Here is a 20,067-nt window from a genome sequence, read left to right as displayed (position 1 = left end):
TAGAAATCTAAGGAATATCCTTTGCAACATGCTTAGGATAATTCGAATAACTCTGTGATAAAGCACTCAATGGAAGAAAAACAAACACCTGTATCTGTTTTTGTACTTACAGGTAATTTGTTGTTGTTTTAAGAAAAACTGAGTCTAGTGTGGTTTGTTTTGTTTTGTTTTGTTTTTTTGAGACAGAGGCTCCCTCTGTCACCCAGGCTGGAGTGCAATGGCGTGATCTTGACTCACTGCAACCTCTACCTCCCGGCTGTAAGCGATTCTCCTGCCTCAGCCTCCCAAGTAGCTGGGAATACAGGCGTGTGCCACCACACCGGGCTAATTTTTGTATTTTTGGTAGAGATGGAGTTCCGCCATGTTGACCAGGCTGGTCTCAAACTCCTGACCTCAGGTGATCTGCTCACCTTGGCCTCCCAAAGTACTGGCGTGAGCCCTGCACCTAGTCCCAAGTCTGGTTTACTTTCTTTTTTACACCATTTCTGAAGAGAAGCAAGACGAACAAAAATCACTGGTGAATACACAAAAGGAATAATTCCTGAATTGAAGACATCCTTCATGTCCAATATAACTGGACAAGTAATTTCCCCTTTAATGAGAATAAGTACTCCTTTGATATTTTACATGTTTATGATTTGCAAAAACCATTAAATTACAGTGCATAGGTTTCACCAGGAAAATATGAATCTTACTATATTACTGTCATGCTGTCTGAGCAATCAGGTCTAGTGAAGGTACAAAAAACTCTGACATCTGTGGTCACTTTCATAGTAAAAATAGTATATAGTAAAATACATGAAGATAACATGTCTTACATGCTATTAAAGCAATGTCAGCTTTGAAAGAAAATGATCTACTGTTTCAGACTCAATTTGACTGAATGTAAACTTCTGTTAAAGTAGTTATAAGCTAGGGCAGTCTTGTTTATTGAACACCACCTCCATAAAAAATGCACTCATAAAAGTTGGTTATTGTTTCTCAGTTTGTGTTAAATTTTTTAGTTTTTTAAATATATTTTCTTCCTGTTCCTTTTCCAGAATACACCTGATCTTGAAATATTTGGTTAATAGACTTGTCATCAATTCAAAACAAAGTCAAAATGTAGCATGGGTTATTATAAACTGGAAACAGTTCTTAAAATAGAAATTATAGTACACCCAATGTTATAAACCTGTTTCATTAACTGCTTACTGAATAGCATCATTTGCCAGCTGAACAGTTTATATCCTTACCTTATACCAGAAAGGATTTTCACATTGCTCAGCAGAATATATAAAATTTAGCAAGATCATGAAATTGGTAAAGAAAATGGAGGAAAAAGAGGGTAGGAGCATAATATAGATTGATTTCTTGGGGAATTGGAAACAAATACTTTGTATCACTTATAATTTGGTAGCTGCTAAAACTTAAGGGAACCTTTTAATAATCAGTGCCTGTATGTGCCAGATAATTAAGGTGTTGTTGACAAAAATCATACATACTTAAGGCGCTTGATGTCTAAATACATATATTGACCAACTCATTCAAAACTGAAGACTCTGAAAGACCAACGAGTTTTAAAGGTTCCCCCCCGCTACCGCCAATCCTGTCAATTTTACCAAAGCCTCAATTTGATGTCAACATTTAAAGTCAACGATTTGATTTAAAAAGACTGAGCAGACAATCGACCAATGAAGCCTTGACTTTGAAAATCTACGTGACTCAGTGCAAAATAGTGGGTTTAACTTTAATTAGGATCTTAAATTTTTTTTTTTTTTAGATGTTGCCTTGCTCTGTCGCCCAGGCTGGAGTAGCTGTGGTGCGATCTCGGCTCACTGTAGCCTCTGCCTCCCGGGTTCCAGCGAGTCTCCTGCCTCAGCCTCCTGGGTAGCTGGGATTACAGGCGCACGCGACCACGGCCAGCTAATTTTTGTATTTTTTAGTAGAGACGAGGTTTCACCATGTTGGTAAGGCTGGTCTCGAACTCCTGACCTCAGGTGATCCGCCCGCCTCGGCCTCCCAAAGTGTTGGGATTACAGGCGTGAGCCACCGCGCCCTGCCAGGGCCTTCATTTTTTTTTTTTTTTTTTTTTTTTTTTGCTACCATTCTTGGGGGCAGCTGATGAGACAAGTGAAGGAACGACTCCAGGCTGGAGACGGCCCTCAGAGTTGTAAACGCGGGATTGAGACGCTGCGGGGAGATGGCCTGCCTTGCGCAAGGGCCTGGGCGGGAGGGCCTGCGCCTGCGCTAGCGAGACTCTGGCTAGCCACTCCCACTGCACACGGCGAGTCTGGGCGACTGCGCACGCGCGGCTGGTGAGTGGCGGGTTCGGGCGCAGCTGTAGGGTTGGCTGCGCGCTGCCGAGGGGTTTTGGACTGGGTTAGGTGCCTTTTGTGTGTTTGTTTCTCACCTTTTTTCCAGGGTGGTAGTGGTGGAAGAGTTTAATTAGCAGTGGCTGGCGGATTCCTGAGGGAAGGAGCTGGCGCCGGCCTGAGAGTGGATCCTGGTTGCTGTGTTAGGCGCTGTTGGGCCTCGTGTCCCGGTCGCCGGAAGGGGCCGCGTCCTGTGCCGCGCACGTTGGCGCCCGGGCCTTAGGCAGCCTTGGTGCTGACGGGGAAATTAACCCCCAGGCTACGGCAGTGCGTGGAGGCCTCCCTTCCCTCCGAGTAGAAACAGGACTCGGCCTGCTGTCCTTTTCATCTTTGCCCTCAGAAGTTCGCTGATGGAGTTCGCGAAATGCCCAGGCCTGACTGTCCGCTCCTGGAGGGCGGGCACCCGCGGCGCCTGTCGCTGGGGCTTCTGAGGCAGGTCCCCTGCAGGATGCGGGGGCTGCGAGGTGGAGTAGACTAGGACGCGGGCGGCTTTACTGCGAAACGGGCAGTAGCTTCGGAGGTGCAGAAGAAGTGCTGGGACGATCGCGGGTCCCTACCGGGAGGGAGCCACATGTCAGACAGGAAGGCCTTCCTTATAGGGGTTGTGGTTACTTGGGGCGTACATCACAACGTCGCACTGCACACGTACGACCTGCATTTCATTGTAAGCTTTACCTCCTTTTTAAAGTTAATTTAAAAACAGGATAAATAGAATTCTGGAAAGCAAGAAGGAAGGAACTGTTTGAGGCAGGGGGACTCAAAGATGAAAACAGAATGAAAACCTTTGGCCCTTTTGTGGACGTAAATTGGATTAAGGGTAGAATCATCCAGCAATTTATAAAAAGTATTTGGAGAATATCTAGGCCTTACCCATTCATAGAGGGAGCCTTGCTCTCCTGCGGTTTACTGGAGCCTGGGATGGCTCCTAGGTTAATGCTCTTTCCTCTGGATCACACTATCTTAACCTAATTTCACACAAGAATGAATGTTGAAATTACAGTATGGTGGTTTTGCCCTAATTAAATTTGATAACATGGAAATTGAGTAATTTTATCCAAAAAGAGACTAACCACAGCCCCTGAGAAGCCAGCTAATCCCTGCTTATGCTGCAAGCCAACGTGTCCGCCCCTTTGCTCATGCTGTTCCATCTTTCTGAAGTCTTCACTCTTCATCCTTACCTTTTCCTCAGGCCGAGTTGAAGCTCCACCTGCTCTTTCACTCCTCTCCCCACTCAGGCCCTCCACTCTGATCCCATGGCGTGAATGGTGCTTCTCTATAGAGGGCCTCCACCTTACCGTTGGTGTTCGCCATGTGTCTGCCTAACCTAGAATTTCTCAACTGCAGCTTGTAGGGCGGGATACTTCTTTAATGTGGAGGGCTGTCCTGTGAATTTTAAGTTCAGCAGCTTTTACCCACCTGATGCCAGTAGCACCCTCCTTCCCATTTACGGCAACCAAAAATGTCTCTAGGCATTGCCAGATGTTCCCCTTAGCGACAAAAGGGCTCCTCGTTCTGTGAGAACTGCTGATTTAGAGTCTGAGCCACATAAGGTCCAAGGTCAGTTTAATAATAATATAATTTCAATATAATCCATAGGTACAAATTTTAAAATCTAAAGAAAAAAATTTTTTTTACTGCCACTTGTGCGGCAGGGCCAGCCATAGACAGTGTGCCCAGACTAGCCAGAAAAAATTTAAAAATAATAATAATATAACACAGTACTTCCCAGCTCTTTTGGATTTGAAAAATCTCATAAACCCCCTTAGAAATTTTAAAAATAATAAAGATATGATAAAATAGTGATTTAAAAAATAGTTAAAAATAGGTTCATTTAATTTAATTTTTTTTTTTTTGAAATGTAGTCTCACTCCTGTCATTCAGGCTGGAGTGCAATGGCGAGATCTCAGCTGACTGCAACCTCCATCTCCTGGGTTCAAGCGATTCTCCTGTCTCAGCCTCCTGAGTAGCTGGCACTATAGGTGCCTGCCACCACGCCTGGGTAATTTTTGTATTTTTAGTAGAGACAGGGTTTCACCACGTTGGCCAGGCTGATCCCGAATTCTTTACCTCAGGTGATCTGCCCGCCTCGATCTCCCAAAGTGCTTGGATTACAGGCATGAGCCACCACTCCCGGCCATTTCATTTAATCTTTGATGTTTATCTTGCTAACAGATTTCAGTTTTCCTCATTAGAAGAAGTGATGCACTTTTGAACTCACTTTAACAATGTAGGAAACTTCTACGATTCCTAAAATTGCAGCCCCCTATGCTGTCCATGTGTTCCTCCATTAATCTTATTGTCATCTAACATTTATTTCATATGTATTGTTTTAGTCTGTCTTTTCCTCTCTAGAATGTAAGCTCCAAGAGAATAAGGACTTTGAGACTCATCACCAAGAACAGTGCTTTTCTACAGGGTAGAAAATGATTATCAAAGGAATGGATTTGGTACTCTTTATACTTTTATTTTGGGATCAAATTCTTATATAGATTGGAACTTAATTGCCTTTTACAGCTATGAAAGTCGACAATTTTATTAAATTGCTCTTTGGAATTCCTTGTTTTGCATTTATAGTCAACTGGTTCCTTTTTGGTTTTCATGTTTTATTTCTAAGTGATTAACAAGTACAGGCTGTTATTTAAAAGCCCTTCTTCAGTGACGCAGCTGTGGAACGTACTAATAAAAATGGAATTGGCTAGGCATAATGGCTCATGTTTGTAATCTTAGCACTTTGGGAGAACAAGGTGGGTAGATCACTTGAATCGAGGAGTTCAGGACCAGCCTGGGCAACATGACGAGACCCCCGTCTCTACAAAAATTAGCTGGACATGGTAGTGTGCATCTGTAGTCCCAGCTACTCAGGAGGCTGAGCTGGGGTAATTGCTTGAGCTGGGGAATTTGAGGCTGCAGGGAGCCACAATCGCACCACTGCACTCCAGCCTGGGCAGCAGAGTGAAACCCTGTCTCAAAAAAAAAAAAAGAATTTATATGTCAAGGATAAATATATATGCATATGTGTGTATGTATGTGTCTGCATATGTATATGGACACACTCATATACACACACAAACACACTTTTATTTTTCTTTCAGTTCTAGGCAGTATTGTGGTGCAGCCTTTTTTAAGGAACTTGTACTCTTCAATTTTGCCAGGCAATATTGGCTTTTACTAGTTCCCTGATTTTTTTCCTGAATGAAAAGAACTCACAATTCTGAAATACCAAATTGAAACCTTTTAGTTGTTTGCAGATCATTTTGCCATGTTTTCGCAGTTCAGCATGCACACAAGCTAATCTTTGGAATTTTTACTTGGAAATTTTCCGGCCTGTTGGGTCCTGGTATGCTTTCCTGAAAATGTGTTTTTGTGCTTTTGCTTATTGCAGTAAACTAGAACTATTCATTTCAAGCATTTGTACCATTCTTTGGTGGGACTTCTATAGACAACCCCGTGTTGACTGAAATTATTTTTAGTTCTAAGTATAAAAACCTTAAAAGTAGATAATCCATCACTTTTCATCTTATAAAACTGAACAGTACACCCATTAAACCCTATTCTCCCCTCCCCGCCAGCCCCTAGCAACCACAATTCTACTTTCTGCCTCTCTGATTTTGACTACTCTAGATACTTCATATACATGGAGTTATGCAGTATTTTTTTAAATGACTGGCTTATTTCACTTAGCATAATGTCCTGAAGGTTTATCCACATTGTAGCATATATCAGAATTTCCTTCTTTTCCAAGGGAATCATATTCCATTGTATGTATATATTTCATTTTCCTATATTCATGCTTGCTGATTCTCTTCTGCCTGCTCAAAACTGCTTTTAATTCCTCTAGTTAGTTTTTCATTTCATTATTGTACTTTTCAGCTCCAGAATTTCTACTTAGTCTCTTTTTATGTTTTCTGTCTCTTTATTTATATTTCCATTTTGTTCATATGTCATTTTCCTCACTTTCTCTACACCTTTCTTTAGTTATCTGAGAATCTTTAAGATAGTTATTTTAAAGTCTTTGTCTATGAGGCCCACCATCTAGTCTTTCTCAGGGATGGTTTCTCTTTATTTTTTTTTTCCTTTGAATGGGCTGTACTTTCCTGTTTCTTTGTGTACCTTGTAATTTTTATGTTGAAAAATAAGGCATTTGAGTAATAATGTGATAACTCTGGAAGCCATATTGTTCTCCCTTCATCAGATTTTGCTGGGTTTTTGTTATGTTTTTTGGGTTTTGTAGGCTGTCTTTTGCTGGGGATCAGCACGAGTTGTAAACTTAAGATCTTCTCAGGTATTTTTTGAGCCCATGCCTTTCCCTGGGCATGTGTAATGGCTTTCTAAATTCCCCTGTATATGCAGTTGTGTTTGAATGTCTCAGTCCTTAGATATCTGGCTTCCCGAAGGGATAAAAGAAAAGTAGAAGCATGGGGGAAAGGTGCTGGCCCTTTAAATCTGCTGGAGGTCACTTTAGCCAGAGGGAGAGGGGCTTGCAACAATGGCTGCCACCTGCATCTTTGGCTTTCTTATCAGAAGCAGCAAAGGGAGTCAGAACAGATTATTCCAATGTTTGAAAGACAGATGGTTCCTGTAAGTTTTATGCAAGGTGTTTCCTGAATGTGTGCATAGCCAAGCTGCTCCTGGAACTATTCTGTGTTTACTTAGATTTTGTGTTTGCCTATTTGACATATATTAATTACAGGGACAAACTAAAGGCTAAAGTTGTTTACATCATCCTTTTAAGCCCTCTCTCGTGGGTGCACAAAACTCATATCACAGACTTCCCAGTGACAACCATAGAATGTCTATTTTTGCTTTATGCCCAACAGGGGACATCCCCACCTAGATCCATCCCACTGACTTAGCAATAAAGGCATAGTCTCAGGTCGTCTCTCTGCTTTGTGGTCTCTGCTTGTGACAGAGTTTCATGTGGCCCCCTGTGGCATGCCATGACCCTCATTTCTGGGGAGAATTGTAACATTAAACTTTCTTTTCAATGGCATTGATCTCTCCATGTCCTCTCTGTCACCTTTATAAATTAAGATTTAAAACAAGAATGCATGCATAGCTGCTTGTCAGGGGGCTGGAGGGTGAGAATGGGTAGCTGCTGCTGATCAGAGAGCTGAAATTCGCTGAAATTAAACACTGTTTACCATCTAAGCCTTCCAGTAGACCCTTCAAAAGATTGAGGTGTCCAATCTTTTGGCTTCCCTGGGCCACACTGGAAGAAGAATTGTCTTGGGCCACACATAAAATACCCTAACAATAGCTGAGAATCTGGGTAGGCCAAGATGGCTAGAGTGGAAGGCTGAGTACCAGAGAGAATAGAGAAAGAACTCCAGGTATCTGCAGAGGGACCTCCTTGAGAAACTACTGGAAGATAGGGAAGTAAACATCTGAAAAGATTTGAAGGAACAATACCTGACTCATTCAAGACCAAGAATAGTGTCTTTCTACCAGCTGGACTGGAAAACCTCATAATTTATGGGGCATTGGATAGAGTACTTCAAAGGGTTTTGCCTCCGTAGTGGGGTGTAATCAGTCTAGACTAAGTGCTGCTCTGCTCTTAGCTAACAGTCTTAAAAATGAGACCTGAAAAGATCAAATTGTTTCCAAGTAACTAACCTGTGTTTCAGGAATACTTACATAGGAATACAGAAATATACAGCATACAAGTTAAAATCCACAATGTCTGGCATTCAATAAAAAAACTATCAGACATGTGAAAAAGCAAGAAAATACAATCCATAATGGGAAAATCAGTCCACTGAAACTGACCCAGAATAGATATATGTTAGAAGTAGTGGACAAGGATGCTAAAATAAATTTATATCCTGTACTTTCAAAAAGCTAGAGGAAAATTGAACATGTGAACTGGAAATATGCAAATAAAGACTCATGTAACTTTTGGAGATAGGTCTGAGATGAAATGTCTGTGGTGAAAATTACACTGTATGGGATTAATAGATTAGACATAGAAGAATAGAAGATTAGTAAACTTGAACACCAGAAATAGAAGCTATCACAAATGAAATACAAAGAGAAAGAAGTTTAAAATGAAGAAAGCATCAGAGAGTTGTGGTACAATATGAAGCTACTAAATATATGTATAATTGGAGTCCCTGAAAGGGAAGGGCAGCAGAAGATTACTTGGGAAATAATGGTCAGAGTTTTTCCAAATTTAAGAAGCTCAATAAACACAAAATACAAGAAACGTGTAAAAAACCGCACCAAGGCACATCATAATCAAATACCCAAAACCAGTAATAAAGAGAAAAACCTTAAAAACCATTAGAAAAGAAAGACATGAAGAAAAATAAGAATTACAGCAGATTTTATGTGTGGAAACAATGCAGTGAACAGACAGTGGAGGACTATCTTTAAAATACCAAAAGAAAACTTGTCAACCTCAAATTCTATACCCACAGTTAAAAAGACATTATCAGAAACACAAGCTGAGAGAATGCATCACCAGCAGAATTATACTACAAGGAATGTTCAACGAAGTCATTCAAGCAGAAGGAAAATGACACCAGCTGGAAATACCTTTTTTTTTTTTTTTTTTTTTTGAGACAGAATCTCGCTCTGTCGCCCAGGCAGGAGTGCAGTGGCAAGATCTAGGCTCACTGCAAGCTCCACCTCCCAGGTTCATGCCATTCTCCTGCCTCAGCCTCCCGAGTAGCTGGGACTACAGGTGCTTGCCACAACGCCCGGCTAATTTTTTGTATTTTTAGTGGAGACGGGGTTTCACCGTGTTAGCCAGGATGGTCTCAATCTCCTGACCTCGTGATCCGCCCACCTCAGCCTCCCAAAGTGCTGGGATTACAGGTGTGAGTCACCGCGCCTGGCCCACCATCTGGAAATATCTATACAACAGAATGAGGAGTTAAATATATGTATGAGTTTTTAATTTAACAATGTAGTGTGGCATTTATAACAAATGTAAAAGTAAAATGTATGACAACAATAACACAAAAGTTTGGAGAAGAGAAATGGATTTATGTATACTATTCTAAGTTTCTGTTTTTTTCTTTTTCTTTTTTTTTTTTGAGATGGAGTCTTGCTCTGTCACCCAGGCTGGAGTGCAGTGGTGTGATCTTGGCTTGCTGCAACCTCTGCCTCATGGGTTCAAGCAATTCTCTTGTCTCAGCCTCCTGAGTAGCTGGGACTACAGGTGCCTGCCATCACACCTGGCTAATTTTTGTATTTTTAGTTGAGACAGGATTTCACCATATTGGTCAGGCTAGTCTCAAACTCCTGACTTCAGGTGATCCACCTGCCTTGGCCTCCCAAAGTGCTGGGATTACAGACGTGAGCCACCACACCCAGCCATATACCATAATTCTTAAGCAACCTCTTAAATAACAGAGTCACAGCTAGTAAGCTAGCAATGGAGAAAGAAATAGATTCATAAAATGTTTTCACTGCTATGTAGTGAATATATTTATACTGTAGGAATATACAACATTATATACTGTCTAATGGTTGGACGTTTCAGTTGAGTTTAATTTTTTCTATTACATATTTCTTTTTTTCTTTTTCTTTTCTTTCCTTTTTTTTTTTTTTTGAGATGGAGTCTCACTGTGTCACCCAGGCTGGAGTGCAGTGTTGTGATCTCTGCTCACTGCAACCTCCACCTCCCAGGTTCAAGTGATTCTCCTGCCTCAGCCTCCTAAATAGCTGAGATTACAGGCAGTGCCAACATGCCCAGCTAATTTTTTCATATTTTTAGTAGAGATGGGGTTTCACCATGTTGGCCAGGCTGGTCTTGAACTCCTAACCTCATGATCTGCCCACCTTGGCCTCCCAAAGTGCTGGGATTACAGGTTTGAGCCACCACGCCCAGCCTCTATTACATATTTCTATTTTGAGCATCTTTTCATATATTTATATGCCTACTTGATGTTAGACTTCTTAATTGCAGTCAATCTGGTAGGTGTATAGTGGTATCTCATGATTATAATTTGCATTCCCTCATGACAAGGTTGAACACCTTTTCATATGATGTTTGATTATCTGTATGTCATCTTTTATAAAGTGCCTGTTGAAATGTTTTTCCTGTTTTGTCTTTTGGTATAAAAGAATTCTAAAAAAAAAAAATTCAAGAAACATATATGAAAGCTAGAAAAGGAAACAGGAATTAAAACCAAGAGAAGAGGCCAGACGCAGTGGCTCATGCCTGTAATCCCAGCACTTTGGGAGCCCAAGGCAGGTGGATCACGAGGTCAGGAGTTCGAGACCAGCCTGGCCAACGTGGTGAATCCCGTCTCTACTAAAAGATACAAAAAATAGCCAGGTGTGGTGGCGGGCACTTGTAATTGCAGCTACTGGGGAGGCTGAGGCAGGGGAATCGTGTGAAACTAGAAGGCGGAGGTTGCAGTGAGCCGAGAGTGCACCACTGCACTCCAGCCTGGGCGAAAGAGTGAAACTCTATCTAAACAAACAAACAAAAAAAACAAAAAACAAACAAAAAAACCAAGGGAAGAAACAGAAAGCAAATAATGAAATAGGCTTAAGCACAATATATCAATAATAACATTAAGTGTAAAAGGTCCAGATGCACCAATAAAGGAGCTTATCAGTAAGGATTTAGTTTTTATTTTTATTTTATTTTCGAGTTGGAGTCTTGCACTGTTGCCTGGGCTGGAGTGCAATGGCACGATCTCGCTCACTGTAACCTCTGCCTCCCGGGTTCAAGCGATTTTCCTGCCTCAGCCTCCCGAGTAGCTGGGATTACAGGTGCCCTCCACCGTGCCCGGCTAGTTTTTTGTATTTTTAGTAGACACGGGGTTTCATTATGTTGACCAGGCTGGTCTCGAACTCCTGACCTCGTGATCCACCCGCCTCAGCCTCCCAAAGTGCTGGGATAACAGGCGTGAGCCACTGTGCCTGGCCAGGATTTTTTTTTTAGACGAAAACTATATGCTGCCCACAAGAAACTCACTTCAAAATTAGCAGGGTGTGTGTGTGTGTGTGTGTGTGTGTGTGCGTTGAAAGTGAAAGGAAGGGGAAAATACATGCCATAGAAGCTTTTTTTTAAAAGCATGAGCACTTTTATTGATAGCAGGTAAAGTAGACTTATAAGAGTAAAGAAGTCACTAGGAACAACAACAACAACAGAATTACATAATGATAAAAAGAGTGAATTCATCAAGAACAAACAACAATTCTAAGTATGTATGCACCAAATGAGAACAATTTAAATTACATGAAGCATGAAATAAAAACTGATAGAACTGAAAGGAAATAGACAAATCCACAATTACAGCTGGGTACTTCAATTCCCTCTCAGCAATCGATAGAACTGCTAGATGGGAAACCAGCAAGGATACAGGGGACTTAATAACACCATTAACCAAAAGGATCTATTCACATTTATATAACCTTCACCCAACAACATCAAAATACACAGTTTTCAAGTATTCATGGAATATTTCACCAACATAGACCATATCCATAGCTATTACACAAACCAGCATTTTTAAAAAGTGTTGAAATTATACATGCTAGAAAACCTAATAGGAAAATCTCCAAACACTTGGAAATTAAACAGTGTACTTCTAAATATATGGGCCAGAGAGAAATTTAAAAGTACACTGAACTGAATGAAAATGGGTGAAAAAGGACAAAAATTTGCTGGGATGTTGCTAAAAGGGAATTTAAAGTACTAAACACTTAAATTAGAAGAAAGGTCTCAAAACAGTGTTCTAAACTCCCAGAACAAAAAGGTAGTTTAAAACAAATGCAAAGCAAGTAGAAGGAAGGAAATGAAAGGCAGAAATCAATGAAATTGAAAATAAAGTCAATGATGCAAAAACTTATTTTTTAAAAGAGATCAATAGAATTGATGAACCTTTAGTAAGAAAAAAGAGAAAACAGAAATTACTGACATTAGGAATGAAATGGGGATATCAGTACAGATCCTAAAGACATTAGAAATAATTGGGGACTGCTATAAACATCTCTATACAGATAAATTTTAACAACTTAGATGAAGCGGACCAATTCATTGAAACTACAAACTACCAGAACTCACCCCATATGAAATTGATAATGTGAATAGCCGTGTAAGTATTAAATTGAATTTGCAGTTAAAGGCCTCTCATACAAGAAATTTTCAGGCCAGGCATGGTGGCTCATGCCTGTAATCTCAGCAGTTTGGGAGGCCTAGGCGGGCAGATCACCAGAGGTCAGGAGTTTGAGACTGGCCTGGCCAACATGGTGAAACTCCATCTCTACTAAAAATGCAAAAATTAGCCAGGTTGGGTGGTAGGCACCTGTAATCCCAGCTATTTGGGAGGCTGAGGCTGGAAAATCGCTTGAACCCAGGAGGCGGAGTTTGCCGTGAGCTGAGATCGAGCCATTGTACTCCAGCCTGGGCAACAATAGCAAAATTCTGTTTCAAAAAAAAAAAAAAACCAAAGAAAAATTTCGGGCCTTAAATGCTAGGGATGCTATAACAAAATAGCGTAGACTGGGTGGCTAAAAGTAATGGCAGAAACAGCAATTACCTTTGCACCAACCTAGCATCTCCAGATATAATTACAATGAGGGTTAAGGCTTTAACATATAAATGGGGTGCAGGGTAGGAGAGGGGTGGTGTGTCAATTGAATCCATAGCACATGATTTCACTGAAAAAATTTACCAAATGTTTATTGCATTAGCACTGATTGTACACAGTCTTTTCCAGAAAATAGAAGAGGAGACATTTCTAGTTTATTTGATGAGACCAATATTACCTTGTTACCAAAACCAAAGACAATACAAAGACCGAAAACAATAGACCAATATACCTCATGAAGATAGGTGACGAAATCCTCAGCAAAATATTAGTAAATATGATTTAGCAATACATAAGAAGAATCAGTTAAGTGGAACCTATTCCACGAATGTGAGACTGGTTTAATAGATAATCAGTTTAATTTATATCATGAGGTTAAAGAAAAATCACATGATCGTATAAGTTGATATCAAAAAGTTACTTGAAAATTCAACACCCATTCATGATGAAACTTGGCAAACTACTAATAAAGGGAATGTCCTCATCTTAACATAGAACATCTACACCCTGGGTGTAGTGACTCACACCTGTAATCCCAGCACTTTCGGAGGCTGAGGCAGGAGGAACACTTGAGCTCAGGAGTTTGAGACCAGCCTGGGCACCAGAGTGGGACCCCATCTCTACAAAAAATAAAAATGTTAGCCAGGCATGGTGGCGCATGCCTGTAGTCCCAGCTGCTTGGGAGGCTGAGGTGGAAAGATCACTTGAGCCCAGAAGGTTGTGGCTGCATCATATTTAATGGTGAAAGATTGAATGCTTTCCCACTTAAAATCTGGGACAAGTGTAGGATATCTGCTCTTATCACTCCTATTCAGCTCACTAGAAGTCCTGGCCAGGCACGATGGTTCACGCCTGTAATCCCAGCACTTTGGGAGGCCAAGGTGGGCGGATCACTTGAGGTTAGGAGTTCGAGACTAGCCTGGCCAACATGTGAAACCCCATCTCTACTAAAAATGCAAAAAAATTTAGCTGGGCATGGTGGCAAGTGCCTGTAATTCCAGCTACTGGGGATGCTGCTGAAGCAGGGAGAATCGCTTGAACCCAGGAGGTGGAGGTTGCAGTGAGCCAAGAATGCACCACTGCACTCCAGCCTGGGCAACAGAGCAAGACTCTGCCTCAAATTTAAAAAAAAAAAAAGACTGATGAAATAAATCACAGATGAACTAAATAAATGGAGAGGTGTGCCATGTTTTATGGATTGGAAGACCCCAAAAAATAAAGGTTCTTGTTCTGTTACCCAGGCTGAAATACAGTGGTATGATCTTGGCTCACTGCATCCTATGCCTCCAGACTCAAGTGATCCTCCCACCACAGCCTCCCATGTAGCTGGGTCTACAGGCACATGCCATCACACTCAGCTAATTTTTAAAAACATTTTTGTAGAGACAAGGTCTCACTGTATTGCCCAGGCTGCTCCTAGGCTCAAGTGATCCTCCTGTCTCAGCCTCCCACATTCCACCTGAATTATACACTTTAAATAGATGAATTGTATGGTATATGAATTAGATCTCAATACAAATGTTTTAAAATTTGCACATTTCACTTCAATAGGCATTTCAAAAACAACTACATGACTGCAAAGAGAATCCTGACTTCTCTGGCCACAGTAAACCTCATAGTACAGGGATTCAGTTCTTCATTTGATGAAACCCTCTTATAATGTATCATCATGAAATAAATTGTTTGATGTCCTCAAAATAAACACACTCTAACCATAAAATCCAACATCATACTCTTGAGCATTTATCCAGAGAAATGAAAATGAAAATTCCTATACATTTTACAGGAATGTTCACAACAGCTCTATTTGTAATACCTTAAAATTGGAAACAACCCAAATGTTTTAGTGGGTGAATGGTTAAGTGTGGCCATACTATGGATTACTACTCAGCAATAAAAAGGAATAAACTATTGATACACAGAACAACCTGGGTAAATTTTAAACCATGCTGAGTGAAAAATGACAATCTCAAGTTATATAATGTATGATTCCATTTATCTAAAGTGACAAAATTATTGAAACGGAGAACAAATGCTTTCCAGGGGTTAAGAATGGAGATTGAGGTGGGAGAGGATGGGAATGACTTTAAAAAGGTAGTACAACTCATCTCTTTGGTGCTGGAATATTCTGTCTCTTATCCATGGAAGTGTTTTCATGAATCTACATGTGATAGCATTATATAAACCTATACACATGTGCATATGCCTGCAAATAAATGTGTGTAAAACTGGTGAACTGAACGAGCTCTGTGGATTGTACTGTTCATTTCCTGGTTTGACAATGCACTGTAGTTATATAAGTTACTACCATTGTGGAAAAATAGGTGGAAGGATACATGGGATGGACCTTCATTATTTTTGCAAATTCCTGTGAATCTGTGATTATTTCAGAGTAGAAAGCTTAGGAATGAGAATTGGTGTAGAAAAATAGAAATATTTATGTCCAAATTATCAGATTCCTTTCCAAAAGATTATGCCAATTTAAATTGTTATCTAAATTAGAGAGTATACTAATATCACTACCTTCTCATCAGCATTAAGTATGTCCATTATTTTGATGTTTTATCTGTATATTCTTTTTAATTTTTTAGAATATGTATATTTTTAAATTTTAAAACATATTTTATTTTTAATTTTAGATTCAGGGCATACATGTGCAGGGTGTATTGGGTGATACTGGAGTTTGGGTTTCTAGTGAACCCATCACCCAATATTGAACATAATATCTGATAGGGTAGTTTTTTTCAATCCTTCCCCCACTCTTTCCGGCTCCTCTTTTGGAGTCCCTAGTATCTATTATTTCTGTCTTTATGTCCACCTGTACCCATTGTTTAGCTCCCGTCTACAAGTGAGAGCATGTGGTATTTGGTTTTCTGTTTCTCTTTTAATTCACGTAGGATAATAGCCTCTAGCTGCATCCATGTTGCTGCAAAGGACATGATTTCACTCTTTTTTATGGCTGTGTACTATTCCATGGTGTATATGTAGCACATTTTCTTTATCCAGCCCATCTTTGATAGGACACTTAGGTTGATTCCATGGCTTTACTATTGTGAATAGTCCTGCAATAAACAGCCTAGTACAGGGGTCTTTTTGTTTTACATAGGATTAGCTAACTTACATTCATACCAGCAGTGTATAAGCATTCCCTTTTCTCATATCCTTGCCCACATCTGTTATTTTTTGACTTCTTTTTTTTTTTTTTTTTTTTTTTTGGAGACAGAGTCTCGCTCTGTTCCCCAGGCTGGGGTGCAGTGGCGCGATTTCGGCTCACTGCAAGCTCCGCTTCCCGGGTTCGCGCCATTCTCCTGCCTCAGCCTCCCGAGTAGCTGGGACTACAGGTGCCCGCCACCACGCCTGGCTAAATTTTTTGTATATTTAGTAGAGACAGGGTTTGACTGTGTTAGCTAGGATGGTTTCAATCTCCTGACCTCGTGATCCACTGGCCTTGGCCTCCCAAAGTGCTGGGATTACAGGCATGAGCCACTGTGCCCGTCCTATTTTTTGACTTTTTAATAACAGCCATTCCGACTGGTGTGAGATGGCATCTCATTGTGATTTTAATTTGCACTTCTCTGATAGTGATGCTGAGCATTTTTTCATGTTTCTTGGCCACTTGTATGCCTTCTATTAATCATGTACTTTGCCCACTTTTTAATGTAATTCCTTGTTGGTTTTTTTTCTTGTTGATTTAATTCAGTTTCTTTTTTTGTTTGTTTGTTTCGTTTTTTGTTTGTTTTTTGTTTTTTGTTTTTTTTTTGAGACGGAGTCTTGCTCTGTCACCCAGGCTGGAGTGCAGTAGCGCCATCTCGGCTTACTGCAAGCTCCGCCTCCCAGGTTCACGCCATTCTCCTGCCTCAGCCTCCCGGGTAGCTGGGACTACAGACGCCCGCCACCACGCCTGGCGAATTTTTTGTATTTTTTAGTAGAGACGGGGTTTCACTGTGTTAGCCAGGATGGTCTCGATCTCCTGACCTCATGATCCACCCGCCTCCGTCTCCCAAAGTGCTGCGATTACAGGCGTGAGCCACTGCGCCCGGCTGATTTAATTAAGTTTCTTATAGATTCTGCATATTAGTCCTTTGTTGGATGCATAGTTTGCAAATATTTTTTCTGATTCTGTAGGTTGTCTGTTTACTTTGTTGATTGTTGCTTTTGCTGTGCAGAGCTTTACCATTGGTCAATTTTTGATTTTGTTGCAATTACTTTTGAGGTCTGTCATAAATTCTTTGCCTAAGCCAATGTCCAAAAGAGTTTTTTCTTAAGTTTTCTCCTTGAGTTTTTATAGTTTCAGGTGTGACATTTCAGTCTTTAATACATCTTGAGTTAATGTTTCTATCTGGTGAGAGGTAGGCGTCCAGTTTTACTCTTCTGCAAATGGCTAGCTAGTTTTCCCAGCACCATTTATTGAATAGAATATCCTTTCCCCATTGTTTATTTTGTTGACTTGGTCGAAGACCAGTTGATTGTACGTGTGTGGCTTTATTTCTGGGTTCTCTATTGTATTCCATTGATTATGTATCTGTTTTTTTATCTCTACCATGCTGTTTTGGTTATTATAGCCTTGTAGTATAGTTTGAAGTCAGGTAGTGGGATGCTTCTAGCTTTGTTCTTTTTGCTTAGGATTGCTTTGGCTATTCATTCTCTTTTTTGGTTCCATATGAATTTTAGAATTTTTTTTAATTCTGTGAAAAATGATGTTTGTAATTTGTTAGGAATTGTATTGAATCTGTAGATTGCTTTGGGCAGTATGATCTACTCTTATGTCGACCATCTGTTTTTCATACTGAGGATATATAAGCTAGCCAAAATACTGATACATGATTTATATGCCATAATTTGTTTGATGTATGTATATAAATAAAATTATTCAGAAGAAATTGGCTTTATATATTTTAAGGAGACATAAGACATCAATCAGTACATGTAAGGTATATATTGGTTTGGTCCAGAAAGGCAGGACAACTGGAAGTGGAGGGCTTCCTGGTCATAGGTAGATTCAAAAATTGTTTTGATTGGCAGTTGGTTGAAAGAGTTAAGTTATTATCTTGGAATCAATGGAAAGGAGTGTCTGGATTAAGATAAGGGGTTCTGGAGACCAAGGTTCTTATTATTATGTAGACGAAGCCTGCAGGCAGCAGGCTTCAGAGAGAATAGATGCTAAATGCCTCTATCAGACCGAAAAAGGTGCCAGACTCTTAATTAATTTCTCCTGGGTCAGGAGAAGACCTGGAAAGGGAAGGGGATTATCTGCAGTTTGTAGATTTTCTCCACAGGAGACAGCTTTGCAGGGCCATTTCAAAATCTGTCAAAAAATATATTTGGGGATAAAATACTTCAACTTCTTTCGGGGCCTGTTACCTGTTGTGTGTACTATACTAGAGTCAGATTGGAATTTGATATCTTATTGCTACAAAGAGTCTGTTTTGTCACTCTTAAGATCTCTGTTTTAATGTTTATACTGGTCAGTTGTGTCTGAATTACAAAGGAAGGAGAGTATAATGAGACATGTCCTTCCCATCGTGGCCTGGTTTTTCAGGTTTACTTGGCCACAGAAGAGGGATTTATTCAGTTGGCTGGGGGGCTTAGAAATTTATTTTTGGTTTACTTGTATAAAACTCACTTCAGTTTGGATCCTTGCTGTTAAATAAAAATTTTTAAAAATTATTACTGGCTGGGAAGGGGAAACAAAATCTGCACAGAACATTTATTTCTTGATCTGCAGGTTATAAACAACTTGTGAAATGAGTGATTTGGAAGATGATGAGACACCCCAGCTTTCTGCCCATGCCTTAGCAGCTCTCCAGGAATTTTATGCTGAGCAAAAGCAACAAATTGAGCCAGGCGAGGATGATAAATATAACATTGGAATAATAGAAGAGAATTGGGTAAGTAAATGCATTTCACAGCCATCAGGAAGTATTGATGTGGAACCTACTCTGTGCATTAGTCCAGTGTTTGTCTGTCTCACCTAAAACCGGAATCTCTGTCACCTGTCATTTGGGATCTGAACTTCTCTATGGGGAGCTAAGACAGAAAGCAGTCAGTGAACATTTTAGAACAGTGTAACAGCTTTTCTTGAACAGCTGTTCTTGATTCTGACTATCAGGCTGGTTGGTGATCAGAAGATGGGGTTTTTCAGATAAGGAGATAATGATGCAGGATTTCTCCTCTTGGTCACTTTGCAAGCCGGGGACCCTCAGCTGGCAACACCCCTCCTGGGCCTTGCTCGGCCACACTGGTATGCCCCAGCTTGGCTGTGTTATAGCTCGTACCCACGTTCGGCGGTTCCCAAGTTCTACTGCGTCCAAGAAGAATGAGGATATGAGGGACATTGGAGGGTGAAGAGGGTGGGGAAGAATGTTAATGAGTGATGAAAACTGCTTTCAGCAGAGACAGGATGCAGGTTTAGGGGATGGTTACCCCATGTGGTTGGGTCTGGGGCCCTTTATGGACTCAGAATGGGGAGTGTGTGCTGTTGGTTTGTGAGTATGCAAAAAAGGTAAAGGTGAAGGCACCACTCAAAGGTGGGCACAACAGTGTAGAAAAAACAAGTAGGAAAGGGTAAGTATATGTAAAATAGGTAAAGGGTGGAGAACAATCAGAGGAAAGTGTGCAAACAGGAGGACAAGTTCTCAATCTGGTCCAAGGATTTAACTTGTAGCTTGGCTTTCAGGCTTTAAACTGTCTTCATCTTGGAGGCGGGGTTTTACTGGGGACCCACCCCATCTGCCTAGGCATTTGTCTGCCTCTGTCAATAATACGTTATTACATCCAATACAAACTTCTGCTTCATTTTTGGCTACAGATACACCCCACCGGTTTTTATGGACCCCAGAAATCCTGGTGGAAAGAGAAAATATTATCATTGCCGGAAATTGGGGAACCAAACTTAAACATGTATTGAAAAATTGATGAGAAGGAAATTTAAAGAAGATACTAATAGTTTCTGGTGTATAATGTATATTTCAATTATATTTTTATCATCTGAATTACAATAGGGATTAGAAAAAAATGAGTTGAAGGAAACTCCTAACATGACCTGGAACCTATAATTTTTTTTTTTAAAGGAAATAGTTGGGAAACAGAAAAGGCTTGAAGTTTGTCTGTGACTACCCCTTGATAATAGGTGTATCTTCAACACTTTGCAACTGGAAGGAAGC

At 40.4% G+C, this 20,067-nt stretch overlaps 1 protein-coding gene across 1 annotated transcript in view; it reads left to right on the top strand.

The window, feature by feature from the left end:
• The first annotated feature begins 2,063 nt into the window (after positions 1-2,063).
• EEF1AKMT1 (EEF1A lysine methyltransferase 1) overlaps positions 2,064-20,067 on the top strand; it is a 45,280-nt gene continuing 27,276 nt past the window's right edge. Inside the window, exons 1-2 of the mRNA XM_004054231.5 lie at positions 2,064-2,297; positions 18,630-18,792. Of these exons, the coding sequence (XP_004054279.1) occupies positions 18,649-18,792 (144 nt within the window). The 5' untranslated portion in view covers positions 2,064-2,297; positions 18,630-18,648. The remainder of the gene's footprint in view (positions 2,298-18,629; positions 18,793-20,067) is intronic.

This window comes from Gorilla gorilla, chromosome 14 (assembly GCF_029281585.2).
Source record: "Gorilla gorilla gorilla isolate KB3781 chromosome 14, NHGRI_mGorGor1-v2.1_pri, whole genome shotgun sequence".
NCBI classification, from domain to species: domain Eukaryota; kingdom Metazoa; phylum Chordata; class Mammalia; order Primates; family Hominidae; genus Gorilla; species Gorilla gorilla.
Note: the sequence above shows the minus strand (reverse complement) of the source record. Positions and strands in the feature narration are given on the sequence as shown.